The sequence below is a fragment of the Amphibalanus amphitrite genome, unplaced genomic scaffold (assembly GCF_019059575.1).
Source record: "Amphibalanus amphitrite isolate SeventyFive unplaced genomic scaffold, NRLGWU_Aamphi_draft 000100F_arrow, whole genome shotgun sequence".
Classification (NCBI taxonomy): domain Eukaryota; kingdom Metazoa; phylum Arthropoda; class Thecostraca; order Balanomorpha; family Balanidae; genus Amphibalanus; species Amphibalanus amphitrite.
In genome coordinates this window covers 191,985-215,664 of record NW_024881595.1, presented here as the reverse complement: position 1 = coordinate 215,664, position 23,680 = coordinate 191,985, and the positions used below count along the sequence as shown (strand labels likewise).

The window sequence follows — 23,680 nt, the reverse complement described above, 5'->3', positions numbered from 1 at the left end:
TTCCACTTCACGAAACCATTCGGCGATATGATATGCACCAGGCACAATGCACATTGCAGAGAAGCGTACTTAGAAATGCATCTATTCACCTCCCTTGGCAATGTTTTAGAGCGAAGCACGAGTAGAGCTTTTAAGCTTACGGAAGGAGAAGATTGTTTAATTTTTCAAAAGTTATGTTTCGTATACATTTCCACGAATGCAATTCTTGCCGCAAATACTCGCATGCTATTCACTTTTATTTTGTTGTGGACTTCTTATTTAGTAATGCGTTTATAGAGGTGTATTATTCACGGAGACTTTTCAGCAACATGTTGCTGAAAAGTCTCCGTGAAAATTCGCGTATTTATGCTCGTTTATAAGCATAGGTAGTAGAAGCCACATAGCAACAAATTTCCATTCACTTTGTGATTTGGACCGTGAACTTCCGGTTACATATGTTTACAAGGCGATTTACGAGTACTTCGGCAATAACACGTTTGACCAATGTTTATGGATGATCTGGTACAGACTGTTGATAAGGAGTGCACTGGGCCCTGTCAATCACACCACTCCTACATCTATCTGGGTAACCTGAACGGACAGCTGTTTGCCTGCGACTTTTATGGAGCGATATAAGACCAGGTACTCTCCGCTTTGACCTCGGTAACCCAGCGAGGTCACTGCTGTTCTTTGTTGCCATATGCATCGCGGTCATCTGACTTTCAGAACTGTTCGCCCATGCATTGCTCCAAAGGCCCTGATTACCCGCGGAATGACCTAACGACCAGCTTCTAGATGCATTTCGTTCCCTTTGAACCCCATGACCTGACCCGGGACTACCTATCTGGCCACCGATCAGACCTGAGTGACAGCCTCTCTGAACTTTGGCAAAGGCCACATGCTAACATGAACTGTATCGCTGCTCGCCCGTCTAAACAACAGGCCAAACATAAAAACAACGGGCCTATCGGCCAAACTCACCTCATCAGCGCCCTCTCGCAGTCTATCTCTGTCCCACTCTGACCTCCGCTCCCTGACCCCAGGTCAGCTGTTCAGCCAGCACCTGTACTCGCGTCCGGATCTCTCCGGGACTGGCGAGGGCCCCACCTCGCAGGATGACAGCTACCTGGGCTACTCGGTGGCCGTCGGGGAGTTCAACGGGGACGATCAGCAGGACGTGGTCACCGGCATGCCGCGCGGCGCAAACCTCACCGGAAAGGTCAGTTCGCAGAGAGATCCAATGATTGGTCAGAGATTAAAGTTTGTTTAATGCATGGTTTGTTTATTTTGAGCACGAAGGATCACTAAAAATAGATGGTTGCGAGACTTTTACCGAATTAATAAACTGGATGCTCACCAGTGCCCCAACTGGTCCATGTTCCCAACGATAGCTTTTTTTACACCGAGATTCTGAAGCTGTTAGCTGACAATCCTCATTCTCGCGACCCCCAGTCCATTGACCATTGTTAAATTTTTATTCCCCTACGATTCAATACTTCAAGCCCTTGAATATAGGGTATTTTGTAGTTTCCGCATCCTCTTTCGTCAGGTGGTTCTGTACGACAACAACCTACAAAACCTGTTCAACCTGACGGGCGAGCAGATCGGCTCCTACTTCGGGTACTCAGTGTGTGTGGCCGACCTGAACGGGGACAAACTGGACGACATCATCATCGGCGCGCCCTTCTACACAGACTACTCCAACACGGAGGGGAAGTACGAGACCGGCAGGGTCGTCATCGCCTACCAGAGCAGTCAGGTGAGTCTGAGGCGTCCGTTGGCCCGTAACTGTGGCCCCATGCCAACATTACACAGTGCACACTGCACCGACTCCATGTCGCGTTCATCTGCCGCCGGCCGCCGCGCCTAATCATCTACCTCGGAAGGCTCAGCACAGTGACACATCGACCACATTTCGGCACCGTGTCAGCCTCTGGCGGCATATGTGACCGCACTGAGCCGGTGATAATGTGCCAGTTGGCAGTGTGTGCACGCACCCCGCTCCAACTGGCGGCTGCAGCGACCAGTACGCTGCAGGAGCGACCCGCTGCGAGCGCGACCGCGCGGCGGCGGCGGCGACGGCGGCGGGAGGAGGCTGATGACGCTGTGACCCGCCGCCGCCGCTGAAGCCACCAGACGCCTCGACGGTCTCGGCGTCAGACCGTACATCACATGACGCCTCTTCTTCATTAGCGATCGTGACACTAACGGTAACCATAGAGAGGCTTGAAGCCAACCAAGCACCGGTGTGTGGAGCGGTTGGGCCGAGCTTAGCGGTGTTAGTGGCTGACCTGACCCGGTCGGACCATGTTTAAAACTCAGCGGGAGGAGTTGGTTGGGGATGACAGGGTAGGCTGTCAGCGAGGTCGCACGGGGAGGGTCACTAGAGACGGCAGCGGCAGCCTCTCAGGTCGGACTGTAATTACAGGCTTACAGACCTCGGGTCACTGGTGTCGACGGACCCGGACCCTAGCAGCGATTGGTCAGCGTGGCGGCTGCCGCTGTCGCTGTGATTACGGTCCATTTCATGGGTTAGTGCGCAACAATTGCAGACGGTCGGCAATCGTCGCCACACCTTCGTCACAGTGGCGTCTAATTTGTCGTCAGCCGGCACCTGTCGGGGTGATGAAGGGAAATGAAGCGAGTCTCTTCTCTCAGCACTGTTTGCGCTGGGTTAATTTTATGTTTTGACTGTCACTCAGATAGAAAGCCATTAATCAAATGTGAGCAAGGCCTGCATTCCAGCGACAGATTGCTCAAACTCCTGTCGCTTTTTCATCCTCCGGGCTAAACACAATCTCTGAGAGACACACAGACTAGCAGATGTATAGAACGACCAAGTCAGCGGGCACCTGTGAATGAAATGTGATCATTATTATTCGGCGTATGCTGATCAGCCCCTCCCACCAGTCAATCGTAAGGCGGAACGGTCATAAACAGCAGAGAATGACGTGCGAACCTACACTTACTGTCGACTGTGACGTTTTCATTGTGTGAAGGAATGTAGAGAGTGGGTCAGCGCAGCCAAATTAGTATACTGTTCGTACGATTATAGGTGTTAGATATAGAACGTATGCCTGTCAGAGATCCAATGAAACTTAAATTGTTTTGCACGATCTTCCCGCCTACATTCTTACTGCGGTTTTTTATATAATTATTTGTCCATCTTAGTATATCTTGATCACGTTTTGCGTTGCACGCTGCTTTCCTCAGCCATTTATTGCGCAAGAAAAGTATCGCTTACGCTTCATCTAGCTTGAAAGATGGCGATAACAAGTAACTAGGGCGATGCGTAATCCAATTTAGGCGTAAATATCACGTCGATGGCCGCTTTCGATGATAATGTTTTGGTCTTGAACACCTCATTCCCTCTGTTTATCTCTCCAAATTGATGCGTATGGCTACGGTGACAGCTTTCAACTCCATCAAACCAGATAGTTCTGTGGCTAATGGAGCCCTGATAGCGGCCAAATAAAGTCATCACTCTGAGATGGTAGCACTGGCTAGTGGCTACCACCGGACCACGCCATTTGCTGGTCAACGCGCGGCATGCATGCTTCCTTGGCCGTGAAATAAATCAGATTAATTCCGCCGTCCATCAAACGGAACATGACCCAAACACGAGTCGCTTTTGTGTGAACGCCGAGCTGTTGTGGAGCTCCCATGACCCAGGGTGACAAAAACCTCTGTTTCTTTCCAGCACCTGTTCAAGCGGTTCGACTTCCTGGACGGAACCAAGTCCAAGTCGCGGTTCGGCTTGGCGCTCACTTCCCTGGGCGACATCGACTGGGACGGATACCAAGGTAAACTCAGACCCTGACCCGCTGGTGCACTTACATACCTACACGGAAAGAAATATAGTAAATGTCCGTAACAGACCCAGTCATCGCTCTGGTTCGCTGAACTTGTAATTCCACAATATGTTTGTTAATATAAATCGTTCATACATTTTCATGCACATTTGACTAACGGAAATTGAAATCTCGGCGGCTGCTTGAACCGTAAATTTTTATTCATGTTTTAAAAACGCACGAGAGTGGGTGCTTCGCCTCTTCAGTGGCGCCACTTCGGATCATGATTGGCTCCCTGCTCCCGCTGAGAGAAAGCACGGGTGGTAAATCAGACGCTAATGGATGGATGACCCCGCCCCCTCAGCCACCCTCTCCGCCCCCGATATCTGGTCAACATCGCACTCATGTGCCGACACGCGCTCATAACCGGACAGCGAAAACCACTCAGTTTTCCAGCTTCACCATGGAGCTCGTGCCTGCACGGTATAGAACTGAGGGAGGTCATTTTCAACGTAACGTAGTGCAGCCGGAAATGGGTTAGGCGTGCTGATGAACACAGCTCGCAAATGTGTCCAAAGTGATGATGAACACAGATTGGAAGACCACCAAGCTTCAGCGAGCACTCTCAGGAGACACGTGTACTCCGAGTGCAGGTCAACATCTCACGAGAGTGCCGCCGAACACGGCTTCAACATATCCTGTAAATGACCACTGCAGCGGGTGCATTAGCGACATCATCTTGCCGCTAATGCAGTTCGGGTAATCGTGGATCCATCAGGAGTGACCTTGTGCCGTCCACACCGCTGCCCTGGAGCCGCGGAACGGCGGCATAAACAAATGTTTGGTGGGCAGGCCGCGTGTCGGCGCGGCCTAATACGGCACACACACGCGACACCACACCCCTCCCTCGCGGCTAATCTGATCCACGCCCTGACACGTGACCTACCCGCCCCCGGGGGCAAGGGGTGACCGGGGGCGCCGCCGGGTCACCGGGTGACCTGGGGATGGTAACGGGTCACGGGGAGGAGGCGATCGGGAAGCGGAACAAGGCGGGCTGTGTGTTCGTACGGCGGCACGGCGACCTGTTGACCGGGATAAAGGGGATGTTAACCACATAACTTACACTGGCGAGCCGGGGTCGGCGGGGTTAACTGATCTGTCGGGATGGTCGTAGATAAGGTCGGAGCGGGTGGTAAGAGGTAAGGACTAAGGAGAGCACGTGACGCCATAGCCGGCCGGGTAGCATGCGTTGCTTTCCACAGTATAGCAGAAGTGAGGACGATATATAAAGTAAATGATTGGGTGTCATTCACGAGGAAGATGGATGGGTGGACTGGCATACATATGGCTGGACTGGCATACGAGTACATATGGCTGGACTGGCAAATATATGGCTGGACTGGCATACGAGTCATTTGATAGCCTTTTAAGCCATCTCTGATAGCCTAAACAATAACAAATAATATCACAAAACATCTCCTTTGGTTGCCATTGACAAAACTGTTTTTAGTGCTTTTAATGGCAACTATACATACATAGTGATATTACACAGAGAAGCTGTGCACCTATAAGCTTGATAAGTCAGAGAAGTCCAGCGTCCCAGATTCCTTCGATTCCATCTCAACTTCACCCACGGCAGCCCGTTTTAGTGGGACAATCGCTGTTAGAAAACACCGATACTCTAATGGAATACAAATGGCTTGATTTCCCATCGTATATTCCGCTATCGAGTCTTCTGAGCGGCATCTGGATGCCATAAGGTTCAACACTCCAGACGCCATATGGAGCTGAAACAATGGGCTTTTTGTGCCCTTAAAAAAGCCCAATATTTCGTTCGGGGAGGACTTCAAGTAGCCATATCGGATAAGTTGTTGATTGCGTTAGCGTTCACGGCTGGAAAATAGGATAAGATACTAGATGACGCTGATTGTAACGGTGTGGGTTGGCGAATCCAAAATAATTACCGGCAAACTATGATCGACATGGAATGTTTCCACACTCTATTTCGATCTGTTGTCGCGCGGCTCGCAAAACACTGTGCCCATAACGTCCGTTGGGCCCTTCATATCCATTCCATATGTTTCGTCCGTGTGGGTCGTGCCAATCGTTCCGTCTTTTCCGCAAAATCCGTGCATCCGTCGGGCCCGTGAAACCACATAATTCAAATTCTCAATCCGCTGAGTCCGTATGATTCGTCCGTCAAATCCTTGCAGTCCACCGTCTTGATCGTCTGGTTTGATCGTCATTGTCCCATCCATCGCGCCCTGACCATCACACCCGTCGGCATGCCTGAAGTCCAAAGAACGTCTAGGCGTACCCAAAGGTCCAAAGAATGTCTAGCCTACTGTCTGTAGACTGGGGGGTCTGTAAATGCTGCCCAGTGTCCACTGTGGCCATCCTTTCCATGCCTTACGACCTCTGCCACCCTGTCTGCCACCCTCCGTGCGTCGCATGGCCGATCAGCTGACGGCGGCATTCCATCTGCCCCGTCTCCGCGACAGGGGCCGTAAATTTCGACGCGATCATAAAGGGTTTATGATCTCCGCCTCCTTCCGATGGCCACAACGCGATGCTATTAAATCGCCGTAAATACGCCAGTCCGGTAGCAAAAACGCCGACAGTGGGCCGCCCGGCGAGTGGACGGGCGCATTTCAATGAGTTATGACGGATGGCCCGTCAGCAGGACGCGTCGTCAGCCTTCGGCGGCGTATACGGTCGTGCACGGGAATACACCAGTTGGACCTTGGTCAGTCTGTGTCCCTCCACTGTGAGATAGACGTGAGCTGCCTACCGCTGCAGAGCAGATCAGAACGCGAACGGTTCGGTGGGATGGGTTAAAACAGATGTGATGTCGTTTAACTTTGATATCATGGTCAGGTTATAAGCGGGAGATAAGTGAAATAGGTCACATATTTTGACGATCGACAATTGATTTCGTACGTGCACAACTTCATCACGGTCATAAGGCATATCGACATGACTACCTACTTGAAATGTCTGTCTGCTGAGGCAAGTACGATTTGCAATGAAATTTTATCACGTATCTTGCGAACGGATGCAAACGCATACTTGACATTTCGTGGACACATCAATATGCAGCTAGATGGATGTACCGTCTGACACAAATCCACTTTGTTTCGCTGCCTGTTCAAACGATCAGCCCACGCCAAATAAAGGAAACGGAACTTTTCCCCGCCCAAGACCTCATGAGCCATGTCTAACCCTATCTCTGATCTCACGCCCTGTTTCTCTGACAGACATTGCTGTCGGAGCGCCGCACGATGGAATGAGTGACGAGGGAGCTGTCTACATCTTCCACGGAACCAAGAGTGGTATCAACAAGAAGCCGACACAGGTCAGACCCGAAAGCAACAAACAAAATAAAATAGATTATTTATTTCGAGCCTACTACTTAAGTTGTAACGCAATTACAACATGCTTTCCCCCAATGAGGCCGAATATTTTTATTTAAAAAAATGACATCTTTGAGTGAAAATATTCGGCCGCTTTTATTTTGATTGGATACCAAAAAACCCGTTCATTCACCATGTACGCTCCTGTATAAAGCCATCATTCATTATTTTCCGTGACACATTTCATGCCTTCTAATTCCAAAGAGAGAATTACTTCGTATTACAGCGCGAACCCCTGTCATCGACAACATGTATCAATTCCATTTAATGACACATAACTACCTGCTAACGACGGCTGATAACGGTGCGCCCGCGAGCCTCGGGTGTCGTTAACCAGCCCGGGGGCCGTCGTGACTCCCATCTGGTGACTGTTGGCTGTGTCCAACGACAGGTGATCAAGGCCTCCGAACTGGAGCCCAACCTGAAGTCGTTTGGGTTCTCGATTCACGGCGGTCTGGATATGGACGGGAACCAGTACCCCGACCTGGTGATCGGTGCGCATGACTCCAATGCCGCTGTCTACCTCAGGTGAGCTAAATAAATGATGCTGGTGTCTGAACCACAACGTTTCACGGAGTAGCGTCCTCGATGAGCACGTTTAACCAGAATCAGTCTGCTTATGGGTGAAATGTCCAATTGCCTGAGATGAATATTAGAAACGTGCGTCGTGCAGTAAGTGTTTTTTTTAATTTTTGATAAAATCGCACACAGTTTTCGATCACGAAAATTAATTTGCTGATTGGTTCCACTACATATATTAGTAATTTGATCAATATTGATCGCCAAAGGTCAAAGCAGTCCTCCCGAACCTTTCCCTCCCTTTCTATCAGGTCACGGCCGGTGGTACACGTAGAGTCGACCGTGGTGTACCTGTCGGGCTCCAACAAGCTCCTGGATCTCAGCCCAGAGAACCTCAACTGTCCGCTGGAGGACAACCGGCGCGTCGCCTGCGTGCCGCTCCGGTTCTGTCTCACCTACGACGGTGTCGGTGTGGACAAGAGAGCAGGTAAGAGAGAGAGAGAGAGGGGGGAAGGGAGAGAGAGGAAGAGGAAGAGGAAGAGGAAGAGGGAGAGGGAGAGGGAGAGGGAGAGGGGAAGGGGAAGGGAGAGGGAGGGAGAGAGAGGGAGATGGAGAGAGAGGGAGAGGGAGAGGGAGAGGGAGAGGGAGAGGGAGAGGGAGAGGGAGAGGGAGAGGGAGAGGGAGGGGAGGCAGGGAGAGGGGGAGGAGGGAGGAGAGAGAGAGAGAGAGAGAGAGAGAGAGAGAGAGAGAGAGAGAGAGAGAGAGAGAGAGAGAGAGAGAGAGAGAGAGAGAGAGAGAGAGTCAAACAAGCGTGACGACTAGGCCTGGCGGCAAGAGACACCGAAAAGAGGTCGGTAGACGGTGATCGATGCGCCGTAGATGACCGACACGATCGCTGTGATAACAATACCAGCTGCCCTCCAATCGACCGCGGCGTGTCTCGGTTTTGTGCGCGGCGACACCTGCTGAAGACTGATGGGCCTATCTATCCTACCGCCACGGCTAACTGACCTGACACGCCCGCACTGACCCGCTCTGACGTAGCTGACCTGACGCTCATTTCACGCAGAGTTCGAGGTGCAGTTTCGGCTGGACGCCCGGCGGCCCAAGTCACCGCGGATGTTCTTCGTCGACCGGGTGAACCAGGCGCGGATGAACGTTACCACGCGCGCGATTTACGGCGAGCAGTGGTGCTACGAGACCACCGTCTTTGTGGAGGTAAGGCAGCGCTGCGCTGAGAAGTGCCGCAACGATGCTTTAGTTCTAAGCTGGTGACTTGAAACTTTTAAAGGTAGTGTGCCACCTTTGAAAGATTTCCCATTTTATTTTTCTTAGGATAAGAAGCTTCTGTTTTTACCTAATATCGCAAAAAAATCAAAAATGGGCCTGGAATAGTGCCTTTTTCGCCTAAAAGTTTATCGGTTTTTCGATATGTATAACAACTGTAGTGGGCTGACGTGCAAACAGGCGTCGGCAACAATCGCGAATGCGGCGCACATGTGACAATAAGCAAAGGTCATTATAGAGTTGCGACGTACGGGAATGAGTTATCAGCTGTCTAATCGTAGACAACACAATGTCGAACTTAAACTGTAAGCATTGGTATTGTTTCTTTTATTTGGCTGTCGAACATTATTTATGGTTTGAAATATGATTTTATGTAAAATAATTGATATGAAAAAGCCGTCTCTTAAGTTATGACCCCATTTCACCATACGCAAGTGGCAGAAATGACAATGATCAGCTGACGCATTTTTCTTGGCCGAAGTCAGAGCGCGCGGCCCGACGCACCACCACCGCACCACAAAGTATGAGCAGAAGCCGCGCCCAAAGCCAGGGCCCCGGTAACGTGAGGTAGCCGAGTCGGGGCAGCGTGCGCTGACCCAAGCCGGGGCCGCAGCTTTGGGCGCGGTCTACCGCATCCCCGCGGGCAGCCCCGGGCTATCACATGACACCGGGAGGACGCGCGGCCCCGGCTTGGGTCAGCGCACGCTGCCCCGACTCGGCTACCTCACGTTACCGGGGCCCTGGCTTTGGGCGCGGTCTACCGCACCACCTAACAGGCGTGTTCGAAACCGCAGGAGATGATGATGAACGGGTTTATCGAAACTTGATTGGATGAGCATATCGGTAATAGCGATTTCAGTGTGTGCATTTATTGTTCATAGTGGTGTGAAATGTGGTTGGGGTACGACCGACAACCCGTCGGGGCGAATTTCGCACTGGGGTACTCAAAATTTGAAGAATTTAAGACGTTTCCATGAGTTTTGAAGGTATGGATAAGTTCTAAAAATCCGGTTCTCCTTATCTGGGCCATTAACTCCATACGGTCCAGGAAAGCTGGCACACTACCTTTAAGTGCATACGATGTCAATTAGCTTAGTGGAACACATACAAATAGCACAACCGTCTTCTAATACCAATTAAAAACTGATGAAGCAATGACGGTGAGGTAAGGCGTCATCCTCTGAGTTGTCGCCGCCCGCTAAACCCCACTGACCGACTCTGTCCCCCCCCCCCTGGCCTCAGGGCACGGTGCGGGACAAGCTGACGCCACTGGTGGCGGAGGTTCACTACAGTCTGGTGACGCGGGGGCCCGGTAAAGGCCCGAGCCCGCTGACGCCCGTGCTGAACCTGGACACGCCGCCTGTGACCAGCGACACGCTCTCCATCAGGAAGAACTGCGGCGGGGATGGTGTGTGTGTGCCAGACCTGCAGATCACCGCCAGACCGTGAGTGCGCGCCGAAATCGGAGAGCTTGGGAGGGGAGATCCGCTGCTATAGACGGCTATGAAAAGTGGGTTGAAAAGATATGAAAGGGAAATCGTATTAAACATGAATGCCCAGTTGAGGAAACTTGGAAACCGTGTTCCATTCGCTTTAGGGACCTGCAAAAAAAAAAAAATGTAATGGTTTCGTGTTGCACGACTTCAGCTAGATATACCCAACCTTTCCATTCTGGTTTCTTACATGACTAGCAAGGTCACTCAGTGTGGTCGGGAGACCTCAGACCCGAGGTGAGGTAAACCAACCGGCACAAAGCCTTTAGTGCTTATTCACTTTGTGAAGCATACAATATTGTCATAGCAACCTTTATGAGCTGTTTACTAGCCAAAAAGTCCACTTATGTCATGCTATGAAACAGTTAAATGTTATGGTCTTTATCATATGCGGCACTGCTCAGCGTATCCAGTAACTAATTGTCTTCATGAATGTGCGTAAAACTTGCCTTTCCCCACATTGACTGTGAGCACAGTCAAAGTACTCTCCTCTTTCTGCATTACGCTGTGTTTGTTCCCGCGCTGACCTCTAACCGTTGCCTTCTTTCGACAGCAACCACGCCATGTACCTGCTGGGTTCCCACGAGCGGCTGACGCTCGACGTCAATGTGTTCAACGCGCACGAGGACGCCTTCGAGTCACTGTTCTACTTGGACCTACCCAGTGGTGAGTTCTAGTTCCTATAGTATTCGTACACTAGCATTGGTTTGTCTTTAGCTGTATCTGTTTTAATCAAACGGCTGATAAGTAAAATACACTTGCTGTGTCTTATATCCAACTATAATGTTCGTTAAAAATTGATTGATGCATGCCGAGATTCCAGGTATCCAAATTCCAAATACTAGGCAGCCTCAAATGTAAGGCATATCACGCATTTATACACTCATCAGATGACATCATAGCCGCTTAGCGCTGATTTTACGTCTTTGTTTTCTCAGGAGTTGATTACGTGGTTACGGAAAAGGCCGAGGACTCTACAAATCTGCCCCTACTCTGCACGACAAAGAACCTGGAACACGAAGTGTTGGTTTGCGATATGGGTAACCCGCTGCCGGCCAATTCTATGGTGAGTGACGAGAACGTAAAAATTGTTACAATTCATGGATATAGGCCTGCGCCTTAGTCTGAGACGGGACGATAGTCTGATGTCTTAACAGCCGTGATGATATCATGTCTCGTCGCAATTATTCCAAATAATGGCATCACTCCAGTTGATCGATCAACGACTTGGTCAATGCAGTTGAACATCCAATAAAAAATGTTTCTGGGTTATACAGCCCATCTCCCTCCTCCCTCTATCCCTTTTCCCTTTCCCCCTCCCCTCTAAATCTCCCCTCGCTGCACACAGGTCCATTTTCTGGTGCACCTGATGCCCCAGAGCACGTCTGAGGAGGGCCAGCAGCACTACCAGTTCACGCTCTCCGTGAACAGCACGAACGCAGAGGATACCACCACGGTCGGCGATAACGAACTGTCCATCTCGCTGCCCATCCGGATACACACAGAACTCGTCGTCTCCGGGTGAGGAACGAGAGGAAATAGATAACAGCTCAAATTCACAGCTAGGCGGTGTTCAGAGAGACGGGAAAAAACTTAGAGAGACCACTCGGTGATCGATTTGGTGACTGTCTCTAATCTTATCCCAGCCAATAACCACCCAGGAAGTCGGTACTCACATTAGAAGATAACGATAAACATTTCTAGATGAGCCAGAATCTGAAAATAAACCAGACGTTTTGTGTTAAGTTTTATGGCGCTTTGCAAAATTGATTGGCACTGCTATTGCATCAATAGTCCATAGTCAGCTATCTACATGCAGTCACCGATTCCGCATTCGATCACGTTAACCCTATTCCTGGCGGGGGGGGGCCTCAGGAGCCCCCCCCCCTGAGGTTTTTTGGTTATTTCTCCCAAACGCGTTGAGCTAGGAAGCTCAAATTTTCTGACTTTTCCTAAAAGGCTTCTACGCAACATGTCTGAAAATTTTGAGTTGATCTGACCTCAGGTCAGGTCACCAGAGACGGTTTGGTGACCCTACCTCAGAAAAGTTTGCAATCACGCCAGAGCTAGAGTTTTTGACCGATCAATTTCTTCTCTTCAGGGTTTAGTTAGGGTACCAGTATGTGCAATTTGTATATCTCGGAATTTTGATATCGGTGACCTAAGGTCAGGTCAATTTCGCGACCTCCCCATTATAAGTCAATGGGGGAAAAATCAACTCCCTGTTTTTACCACTAAAACGGGTCGGAATGGCCCCATATACCATGCATGACTTCATATACGATCAACCTTCACTACCTTGAGGTCTGGTTTGCTGTTGGGCAGCTGTGAGGTCATGTGACGTCATCAAAGGTCACCAAAGGTTTTTGGCCAATAACTCCGTACAGGAACAAGATACAGACGCGTGGATGGTCTCATTGTGTTCAGCTCGTCAAGACGCATCGAACGATATACATGATGACCTCGAGGTCACGTGACCTGAGGTCAACCTTTGACCTTGACCTTTCGAGGTCAGCATATATATCATTCGATGCGGATTGACGAGAGGATCACGATGATGCCCTTAGTTTGTTCCTATCTTGACTAATTCGAAAGTTATTCGAGAAAAACTCTCTCCATATCTAGCGCCGCCATTTTGACTTTTTCGACCCCTGTGACGTCATCTTTGACCTGACCTGAAAATGACCTTAGTAAAAATTGTAGATCTTGGCCGTGCGTATCCGATGCCGTTTACCGCTTGTCGCTATCTTGCTTCGTTCTCGAGATCTCAGGGGGGGGGCCGAATCGGCCCCCCCCGCCAGTTTCTTGTCCCGGCGGAGCCCGCCAGGAATAGGGTTAAGACCTGAGTGGAATATTTTTTTTACGAAAGATAAAACATGCTCTTGCCCATTATTCCACATTAAAAGCAATAAACGAAAACGCGTCTGACCAGACCCTGTCTATCATCTCCCATACCGACCCCTTCCATTACTGACATCCACTCCTCTCACAGAATTTCACTACCGGAGACGGTCCACTACAACGAGGGCGAGTACCAGTCCGACGAGAAGACCCACGAGCGGCACATCGGACCTGCAGTGTACCACGTGTACGAGCTGAGCAACGACGGCCCGTCAGACATCGTGGCCGCCGAGGCGTACATCATCTGGCCGACTTACACCTATCCGGATGGTAAGAAAAGGAACACACGCGCAATGAACGCGCATTTACTGCATTTGAGGGAATATAAACATGTGTAAAATAAAGCTTCCGAAGATCAGAAGGGAAATAAGGTGCAGCAGGGGGATATCGATCAGTATAAGGTCCGTGGCGGTAAGATAAAACTGATATCATGCGTTTTGTTACAGATAAGCACCTGTTGTACCTTCTGGAGCAGCCTTATGTGGAGGGGCCCGGCACCTGTTCGCCCGTCACCGGCATAAACCCGCTACAACTCGAGGTGGGATATTTTCCCTCTCCGTGACACTGTCATAGAATAATTTCAGGTGTTCGCCTCAGGTTTCAAGAGTGTTTCACCTAGAGGCATATAGAATGTGTGGTCTTATGCAAGTAAGGATAAAAGTAGCGATTTACAAGAAATCAATAGCACGATTATTTTATTCGAGATTCATCGCCAGGTGGCTTTTTCAGACAGTCTAACAAAACAAACAGCTCTATATATCATATCCTGCCGACTAGACTGGAAGTCGATCTTTATGAATTATGCAGTTTATTCGCCCACCTAAATCGAGCTGACGTGTTTGCTTCAGATCGAGCCGAGCGAGAGTCTACTCAGCGGCGAATTCGGAGTCGAGGGCGCGATGGTGGCGCCACCTCTGCGGCGCCCAAAGCGTAGTTCTGAAGCTGACTTCCAGGCAGCGCTAGGCTGCGGTCCGACCGTCTGCACCCAAATATTCTGCGAGATCGGCCCGCTGGCTGACAAACAGAATGTTATCATCCGAGTCAGAACGAGAGTCTGGGTGGACACCATCAAAGACGTGAGTGCGATGAGTGCATAATAGATCAAGAAGTAAATGTTCTGGCTGATTGGGCAGATTGATACGCAAGAAAAAAAAACTGCTCTCACATTATGATTTTCTAATTTCAGGAGATGAAGGACCGCGAGGCCCGTGAGTTCACCGTCTCCTCCAAGATGGTGGCCCGGGTGACGGCACTGCCCTACAAAGTCGATCCGTCCTATATGAACCACACCGTGCACGCGGTAAGGAGACGATGAGTTCTAAGGCTTGAGCTTACGACTTTATTGCTTTCAATCGTTATTCATTTTGATGATCATGTCGCGAGAAGAATGCTTTCACATCAGCTACTAGGCACCAATGCCCATTTTTTTCACGGCCACAGTCTGCTGACACGCTTTCCCGCTCGTCCTGTCACAGGTCACGACCCGTGTGGAGACGGATGACGACAGGTCAGCCCCGGTACCCTGGTGGGTGATCGTGCTCGCCTCCTGTGGCGGAGTGCTCATCCTGCTCATACTGGTACTCATCCTCTACAAGGTATGTATTATGTAAACATCGCTGTCCGCTGATGATCGAATAACGAGCATATGTTACAGCTAGATGGAGTTCTGTTGAAGGAAAATTTAAGCGTGAGGGGACTCCCCTGTCCCTGTGAGCCTGCCCTGTTGAAACCAGGCTGCTAGTCAAAGTGCCAAGTGTTTGATGATGGAGGTACGGAGCACCACTGGAACATTTAACTGCTGAACCCTGTTTCAAAGCTAACATTTCTTCCTCATTCCAGCTCGGTTTCTTCAAGCGCCGGAGACGGCCTGGCACCGCCGCGCCGGCCACCAACGGGGGCGGCAAGCACAAGAACGGCGGAGGAAACGGTTACTCTCCCGCCGCGCATCGAAGTCCCGCCGGTAGCGCCACGAACGGCAGCTCCACGTACTACGGTTTCCAGAACGGCGACGAGGCGTTATGACTAGTTCGTCCGACCGCCGCCGGCGGCGCCACCGTCACTCCTGAGCCGGGTATCATTTCTGTTTGGTAACGCAGAAGTCTACCAGAGTTTCGTCTGCTGGTGACGAAAAGAAGCTCTTTCCTGGTGCGAAATATCACGAGACCAGACGTGGGACCAGCTCTACGGCTAATGGTGAGCACTCTGTGGCAGGGAGCTGTTAGAGCGGACAGACTCGAACTCGAGGCTCCCTCGAGTGGAGTCTCGAGCCAGGCCTCCCAGGTGGATAGCCTCGAGTGACTCTCCACGGAGCGTCGAGCTGCTGGTCTTGTGAGACCACACACTGCTCTGGTCCTCACCTGCGTCCAGTCACAGAGTCCAAAGGACCACCCGCTCCTCCTCGGCGGGGAAATCACAGGAGCGTGAACATCTGCCATTGAGCCCGTGCACAGTGGCGGCCAAAGACTGCGTCCGGCCAAAGACTAAGTTGGCACCGAGGGAGACAGTTTGGGCCTGCAGCATCTCGTGATTGAGCAGTGACGCAGTGTGCTGAGTGGTTGAGTGGCCAGAAACGTCTAGTCAAACCGCGTTATACTGGTGCTTGCTGAGGCGAACGTCGATGGACGGTGTTGGTGTCAACAGTTGTTGATGGCTGGTGAATCGAAATGTTAGTGACTTCTTGGAGTCACATTTTCAGATCTGATGAATGAAATCTGCTTTCATCTTTTTTCAGGTCATACCTGTAAGCGCCGAACATGATCTGCGAAGCTGATCTGGTTAGTGTCCTTATTCGACGAGCCTGTGGTGTAATCACGCCTCGTGTTTTTATTTAACGCTGTTTATATACGTATATCATTGGAAATTTTCCTAAGCCTTGGCGAATGGATACCTACTCACCCTCTGAGATCTGACAATCATGAAATCTCCAATCGTCTCATATTGTTCCACTGGCTCCGCCACAGGCGTATATTAGGTTCCTGATTTTACCTTTCAAGTAATTAAGAGATGTAAGTGATCTGTAAGTGTGTGTCAGAAGCTGTTGAAGTCGGAGGCAACTAACCGTTGTATACCCATGTTTAACACGCTTTGTGGATGCCATATAAATTAAAATTAATTTAAGGCAATATTAATTTCAAGTCGAGCTTTATACAATCCCTGCGACTTTTCATAGAGCTTTCAGACGACTTGAATTGACAGTTAGGACGCAGTACTTAAACTTTGGTGTCGCAATGTGACACGAAACATATATCACATTAAACCAAACTGTGCATTTTGTCCGTTTTTCATTGATTCTTCGTTGTATGTACTATGCAGTGAATGAATGTTCATGAGCTTAAGCGAAGCACTCATTAATAAGACTGAACACATCGTCATGTTCAAGCTTCCTGAGCTGCACGAGATGCAGCTTTGGCACAATAGTCGATTTAGATGACGGAAGTGGATCATGTTAGGCGTCTGCTGAGCGCGTAGAAAGCGACGTGTGTTCGCTGGCAGTTGTGCTGGCAGAAACAGTGAAGCCAGTAGGATGTATGGTGTGGTGTTTTGCCGAGCACGCTGTGTAGTGCAGGCCGTGAGGTGCACGGGACGCAGAGAGTTGCTTCTGCCACCATGTTTGTTGCGTTGAGATGTCGTGGAAAGTGCCATTTTTATATTATGATGCGAACTTGTTTCCGTAATACAACCTTAACTTTCTGCCCAAATGTTTAGAGTGACATTTACGACGAAATCCTTGACAAAGTCGAATGTCGTATCGACCGATGTTTTTCTAGAGTTGCATCCTTCATACTTTCGCATACGAGTATACCAATATTTTGCATTCTTGTATCGTGCACTATTGATTAAAACATAATGCTAGGACCACAATATGACTTGACCGCCATGGCCCCCAAAATTTAATGACATTTTGATTAGTAACGACAGTCCGCACATATTTCTATTTCACAAACATTTTGATTCAATTAATATATCGATACTTTCAAAAGAAACTACAAGCTAGCGACACGTATGACAAATCAGAGCGCACATAACTACTTCCATATAATTGACCGTGTGAATATGAAGACATTCCAGTCAAACACCTGCTACCGCGTCGACAGGTGGTCAATTATCCTGGTTAGTTACCTACGTCAAAGCAGTCGACGCCACCTTTCATCGGCAGTTCGTTTACAAACTCGAATAAACATTTATTCCTCCCGCGCTGACTGAAAGGAGCCAAGCTCCTCAGTCACTTGGACCAGGTTCCCTGTTTTCCCAACAAGCGAGGCTCTTAGGTGGTGATCAGTGAATAATTTCGATATATAGAAGAATTATAGCGAGATCCAATAGATGCTGACAGCCTCCGTGCTGCACAGGAAATTCATTCGCCCACCCGCGGCCGCGGGCCAATCGCCGATCTACTTCTCCGGCACCATCGCTGCGGGCGGGCCACCGCCGCGCTGGCCTACGGTGACGAACAAACGCAATTTGAACAGAATGGAGGAGAAATTCTCCGTACGGCGGCCGCCAGTGCATTGTAAATCTGCCGACGCTGCGGCCACCGATTGACGGTGAAACGAAGGCTGCGTTTGACGGCCCGCGGCGGGCGGGCGGTGACGGCGGGCGGGCGGTGGGAGGGCGGCGGGCTCCACCGGCCACCACTGACCAAACGCACACTCACCGCTTCATTGGGCAATGTGGCGTGCGCTGCCTTCACTTTCGGAGGAGGAAAAAACGAATGGCTCGCCAGAACACCGTCGTGTTTGGGGTTTATGGGTAGACGAGTGAATTATATGGCTGCGGAGCCAATTGTGGACACTGGAAATGCAGGTGACGAAAGACTAATAAGCAAGTGAGCGGTGGCGCGTCCATATTTCACACATTTCACATGCTTCCTGAAGGATATGTTCCTGTCCAATCCGCCTGTCTTGGATTGACACCCGGATTCAGATTCAGATTCTTTATTCGCGACAAATCCATAAAACATGGGTTTTCATTGCCTCACGTCAAACACGATACAAAAAAGACGAGATTCGGGGCAGTACAAGGCAGTCCACTTATCGCGACCTACGAGTTGCCATTCTGCTCTCGCAGTAAGTATTTCCTGAGTTGACGCCTAAAGCTGCGTACGCTGACATCGAGCGGGAGACGGTCGTAGTCCCGCACGGCGCTGTAACACAGCCGCCGGCGCCCGGCCTCCGTGCGTATCCTCGGTAACACATGTCGGCCGGCGTCACGCGTCCGGTACTGGTGCTGTGTCACTTCTCCTATATGGTGATCGCTATGTCCTCGGGTCTTCCCGTGGCGGCGACTGAATGCACCATACACAGACGATGATACCTGACAAGCTGCGCAGCGTCGAGCCAGTGCAGAATGCAGATCGCGGAGAACGTCACTAATATGGTCGTATTTGCGTCGGCCACTGATAACTCGGGCACCGAAGTTCAAAAGTTTCCGCACTCTGTGGAGTTGCGTGTCGCCGCATGTACCGTACACCGATAAACAGTACCAGACAACAGAGTTACCGGGCGCATGAACCACGGAAAAAAGGTATGTCAACGGTCAATGCAGCCTTACTTGAGACATACCGTCAAAACAGGAATGATTATTAGAATCGTTAGTGGATGCCACCATACGCTACTGACTACTGTTGTTAATGGAATTAAATCATTTTTGGCTTATTCCTTTTTTGCTACTAAGTTACGAATTACGATGCACAATACTGGAACGTTTGTAGATAAAGTTTCAATCAGAAGCATAGTTTTCATCTATCGAAAGTCGAAACGTTTGGTTGAAAAAGTAAGTTTCGAAGCATACCTATAGGCCAGGTAAGGTAACAAAAACTTATTATCCTTTGATGTCGTTTCTTATCTTATTTAATTTTATTTTTTTACAAAGAGCTTCCGAAGGTAAATGTAAAGAAAGCGAATAAGTAAATCGGGTGTCCCCAATCCTTACTAATGCAATACTATACTTGGCTTTTCAAAGATTATTAATTCACATGCATTATATTCATATTATCATTCCGAACCTCAACATTCGCAATCATTGCTCATAAATTATTTAGCATTTCTACTGCCCGATCAATCGCTGACCATCATCACGCACTCGACTTCCTCGTGAGACCATGCAGGAGGCCAGCACGTGCCTGGGCACCATAGCAGTCTATCGTTGGGCCGCCCGCTGCGTTACTGCATCGGCGTGACAGCCGAATGGATGGCTCTGTAGGCCCGCAGCTAACGAGCCCCCCCCCCCCCACCCCCACCCGGCCCCCTCCCTGGTGGCAACATGGTCGAGCGGTATTGGTGGGTGTATTGGCCCGCGCATGGGCTCCATGAGCTTTCAATGAATACACAACGACGCGTCAATAGTATGTTGAGCTGGACTAAGAGGATGTTTACCTTCTAGAAATGTCTTATCCATGAGGCGCCTCGAATCTGGTGTGCACGCTGCTCCGATTCTTTCACTTACCCTCGACCGATAGTGTTCGGCTGATGACTATCGGCACGGTACGATCGAAACTGATGCAAGTCACGATCTCCCGAGGGAGCAGGCGGTCCCGAGATCCATTTTGGACCATCAATGTATCTGGTTATCGACCCACGCCCACTGCACGCCGCTCAGAGCCTAGGCACCGTTATACGCCGATTCCCAGGCGTATGCTTCGGTCAGCCTGGTGCACCCACACATCATGTGAAACAAGCTTGTTGTGTTTAAGTGTAGAGTGACACATTTCCGCTACTGTTCTGGCATCACTCAATGGTACTGGTGCGGCCGGGATGGGGACATTAACATTCCTGTAGTGGGTGTAACCGGTTCGAGGGCGGTACCGATGATCCCAATCTCCCGAGTCCCACCCCGGACGAACGGACGACGGTCAGCAGTGGCATGAGAAACCCAAGAGAGCGTCCGCCTACTGCAGGCCGTTGTCTTTAGCGTCCACTGTCTACCGTCTACCGTTTTGGGTAGGGGAGACCCGGGAGGTATGGGCCCCCTGGAGGTATGGGCCATCGCAGTTTTGAAGAAGTGTTGCGCATTTTTACACATTTGACCGCGTAAACTGGTAGCAGCCATTCCGTTATACAACCCACAGGATTTCCAAAATTTTCCTCAGTCTTCTTTGGCAATGAGCGGTGATAAGGCGTTTTTGCCCTCTTCGAGTCAAATACGGTGCATACAGAAAATTCGTGATAAACTTGAAACAGGCTCGATTTATAAAGTCAGACCACCGGTAATATAAAGTTTAAAGCATGCAAATTCAGACTGGATAGACCATTTGAAGCTTTCTTGCAAGATTATGAGCTGAGATGCTACGCACATTCTGGCGTCCTAACCGGGAGGTTCGGGCCACCCACCCCCAGTGATCCGAAATAAATAAAAAGATGCTTTCATTGAATGTCCCCGTCAATAAGTTTTATTTTTGTCGCGCAAGGTCGAAAATTTACCTTCAAATTTCATTCGTACAGAAATAATATTATTTATCTTATTTCATGGAGCGTGATTGAGTTTACCAAAATACATATGTGCCCACGTGACCCCCATGAAGTAAGCTGTTGGCCGCTTATGCGGTTCCTGGGCTCTAAGAGAGATCAGGGTAGATAGCAGCTACGAGTATTGTTCTCATTATCGATAAAAGAATATGAAACATGGCACCGGCCCATACCTCCCGGGCCATGGCCCATACCTCCCGGTGTATTTTGATGGATCGAAAAAGCGCATGATTTATTGAAAGTTATCTCGAGACAAAATAGTTGATCCCAGATGCCTAATATCAGGCACACTTTGCAGGCGAAAGGCAATTTCACGTACACAGAGTGAAAAACCGGGTCTAGCCACTTCCCACTGGAAGAAAATTGCCTTTTCACAAAACCGGCCCATACCTCCCGGGTCTCCCCTATGCTGTCTGCTGGCTGTATAAGCGTCCTTTTCAGTCGTCTTGTTTTAAGTGTCTGCCGTCAGTTGGCAATTACTAGGTGTTGTCTACCATCTATTGTATGTGGTCTGCCGTCTTGCAAACTGGCTACTCTGTCCACTATTCACCGTCCACCGTCCACTGCCTAACGTCCACCGCCCAACGTCCACCGTCCACCGCCTTTCTCGAGCGGCGGTCGAGCGACGGCGTAGAGAGGGAGAGGGAGAGCAGCGCGCGAGAGAGTCCTGGTCGAGCGGCCGTTCAGTCGTCGCCGGTCGGTCCTAAGAGGTGTACCGCCCGACTCTGGTCCACGCCCCCCGACCGGCAACCCGACCAGGTCAGGTCAGGTCAGGTCGACAGCCACTGCGGCCCCTTCGGTGGTGACAGGGTCGATCAACAAAACTCCGGGCTGGTGAGTGCTCTGTGATAAAAGGCGACGCGGCTGGTACACGTGGTTCTTACGAGTCTGATTTTGCGTTTGACGTGGAGTGGTTTAGGCTTTGCCGGCATCAAGTTTCATGATTTCAAAGACAGTCGGTCTGTGTGCGCGTTGTGACAATCCGACCGCTGTGATTTGATGCGAGTGAGAAGTGTAAGTGAAGTGTGAGAGCAAGTTGCAGCAGACAGTTGAGGTACAGTTGCTTATAATTGTTCCACTTGTTTGGGGCACTAGCAGCAAGCAAGATGAACGAAAAGGAGATCCAGCTGGCGCATGCGATGCTGAACGCAGAAACCGAGGGATGCAACTTCAACGCAATCAAGCAGATGTCACATGCTAGCATTCTCCAGGAGAAAATTGAAAAGGGCATGAGGTGAGTGGCGTCCAGTTTCGATAATGGTACACCTACACGGGTAATCGCTGCACTCGGCTAGTTTCGCCTCATACATCTTGTGTTACCTCTTCATTTATGGACGAGATAAACGCAATAATGACGCCTCATGAAGATAATGATAATGGATTAGCCCTGTCATACCACCCATGTCTCATTTAGATATACAGACACTAGACCGCGATAATTTGATCATTTATAGGCACCTGAAGCCATGAAAGGTCATATGAACTCCGAAAAATGATGTGCCAGGCCCCAAAAGTAAGGCCTTATTTAGTGATCGTCTGAACTGAAAGACGAAACGACCGATGACCATTGATACGTCACCTAAAGCCGCGGAGCTCAGTTCACAGATCCCTTTTGTCGCCATCTAGCCATTTAATAATTTCAGGCTGTAGCTGGCACTGACAGTTTTTCAACGTCCCATTGACTGACGTGCGCGGGCTGCGCCAGACGGCAATCACCTCACGGTCGTCGCAGTAAATACCGGGTCATTTGTTGAGTGCCTTCAGCTCATTGTGCCATCATCTAAGCGGAGCCGCGATGGTGCCGCTTAGTGCCCACCATCCGCCGATTGTCGACTGGACGGCGGGCAGTTATAGTGTTACGACACACTAACCGTTGTGTTATTCCCGAGCTGACACAAAGGGCCGGCCCTGTTGTGACCGCGCCGTCGCCATCTGACCTGGAAAGCCGCTCCGAGAAAACGGCTCGTCATCCACCAGCCGGTCCCGCGGGCGGGCTCAAAATGACGAGAAACTCGTCGAAAAATGTTTAGGAAAACCCTATCCCTGCGTCTTCAAAACGATAACTCACAATCAAGGATGCCTTTGTCGGAAATAAGTCTCCGGTCAATAGGCGGTGCTGGAGGCTGGCACATCGTTTACAAGCCGTTTTCACCCGTTTTTGTCACCTCGTTAGTTTCCAGGATCGGTCATTGTTATGCGCGTCACCAGCGCGGTGCCAACTCGTCAGCCGGTTTCACGTTGGCCAGATTGGTTTAGTCACGTCCGAACAGATGAACTAGTGAAACCTATCTTTACCAAAGACCCAAAGAGCCCGACGCGGAAGTGATGAAGCAAGGCAAGCGGACCTGATAGTCAATGAGATCATCCCGCCCCTGCTTTTAAGTATTTGCGGATATTACAGCTGTTTCACCTTTACTGAAAACCAATGCAAGCTCAGCAATGTCATCTGCTGTCTGTCAAATCGCATTTACAGATATCTAAGTTGCTATAGAGCCGTACGTTATTCAGTAAATGAAAAAGGCCCCATCTCAAAGTGAGAATTTAGGTTTCGAAATACTTATTGAACTCCATAGAAGATAATGCTTCTTAACCCGCGCCCTGATGGGGGGGCATTTTGGCCCCCCCCCTGTGGTTTTTCTTAAATAGCGAGAAAACGGCGGCGCGCAGCGCCGCCAAATTTTGGGTACCTTACCGGGCATCAATTTGACACCTTCACACAAAATTTCAAGTCACAGGTCACCTCAGGTCAGGAGTTATTGAGGTCAAACTGAGGTCATGTTCGAGCAAAAATGAGCAAAAAACATGACATCTTGAAACGCACACGAATTCTACAG

At 49.9% G+C, this 23,680-nt stretch overlaps 2 protein-coding genes across 2 annotated transcripts in view; both read left to right on the top strand.

Moving 5' to 3' along the window:
• LOC122380516 (integrin alpha-PS2-like) overlaps positions 1-17,073 on the top strand; it is a 54,297-nt gene extending 37,224 nt beyond the window's left edge. The window contains exons 7-23 of the mRNA XM_043363715.1: positions 1,023-1,198; positions 1,529-1,738; positions 3,680-3,782; positions 7,028-7,125; positions 7,575-7,711; positions 8,014-8,189; positions 8,772-8,920; positions 10,232-10,434; positions 11,036-11,148; positions 11,421-11,548; positions 11,831-12,003; positions 13,475-13,653; positions 13,830-13,921; positions 14,232-14,459; positions 14,570-14,683; positions 14,859-14,978; positions 15,223-17,073. Coding sequence (XP_043219650.1) covers positions 1,023-1,198; positions 1,529-1,738; positions 3,680-3,782; positions 7,028-7,125; positions 7,575-7,711; positions 8,014-8,189; positions 8,772-8,920; positions 10,232-10,434; positions 11,036-11,148; positions 11,421-11,548; positions 11,831-12,003; positions 13,475-13,653; positions 13,830-13,921; positions 14,232-14,459; positions 14,570-14,683; positions 14,859-14,978; positions 15,223-15,405 — 2,582 coding nt within the window. The 3' untranslated portion in view covers positions 15,406-17,073. The remainder of the gene's footprint in view (positions 1-1,022; positions 1,199-1,528; positions 1,739-3,679; positions 3,783-7,027; positions 7,126-7,574; positions 7,712-8,013; positions 8,190-8,771; positions 8,921-10,231; positions 10,435-11,035; positions 11,149-11,420; positions 11,549-11,830; positions 12,004-13,474; positions 13,654-13,829; positions 13,922-14,231; positions 14,460-14,569; positions 14,684-14,858; positions 14,979-15,222) is intronic.
• A 4,457-nt stretch (positions 17,074-21,530) lies between these two features.
• LOC122380515 (NAD kinase-like) overlaps positions 21,531-23,680 on the top strand; it is a 37,734-nt gene continuing 35,584 nt past the window's right edge. The window contains exon 1 of the mRNA XM_043363714.1: positions 21,531-22,080. Within this exon, the coding sequence (XP_043219649.1) occupies positions 21,953-22,080 (128 nt within the window). The 5' untranslated portion in view covers positions 21,531-21,952. The remainder of the gene's footprint in view (positions 22,081-23,680) is intronic.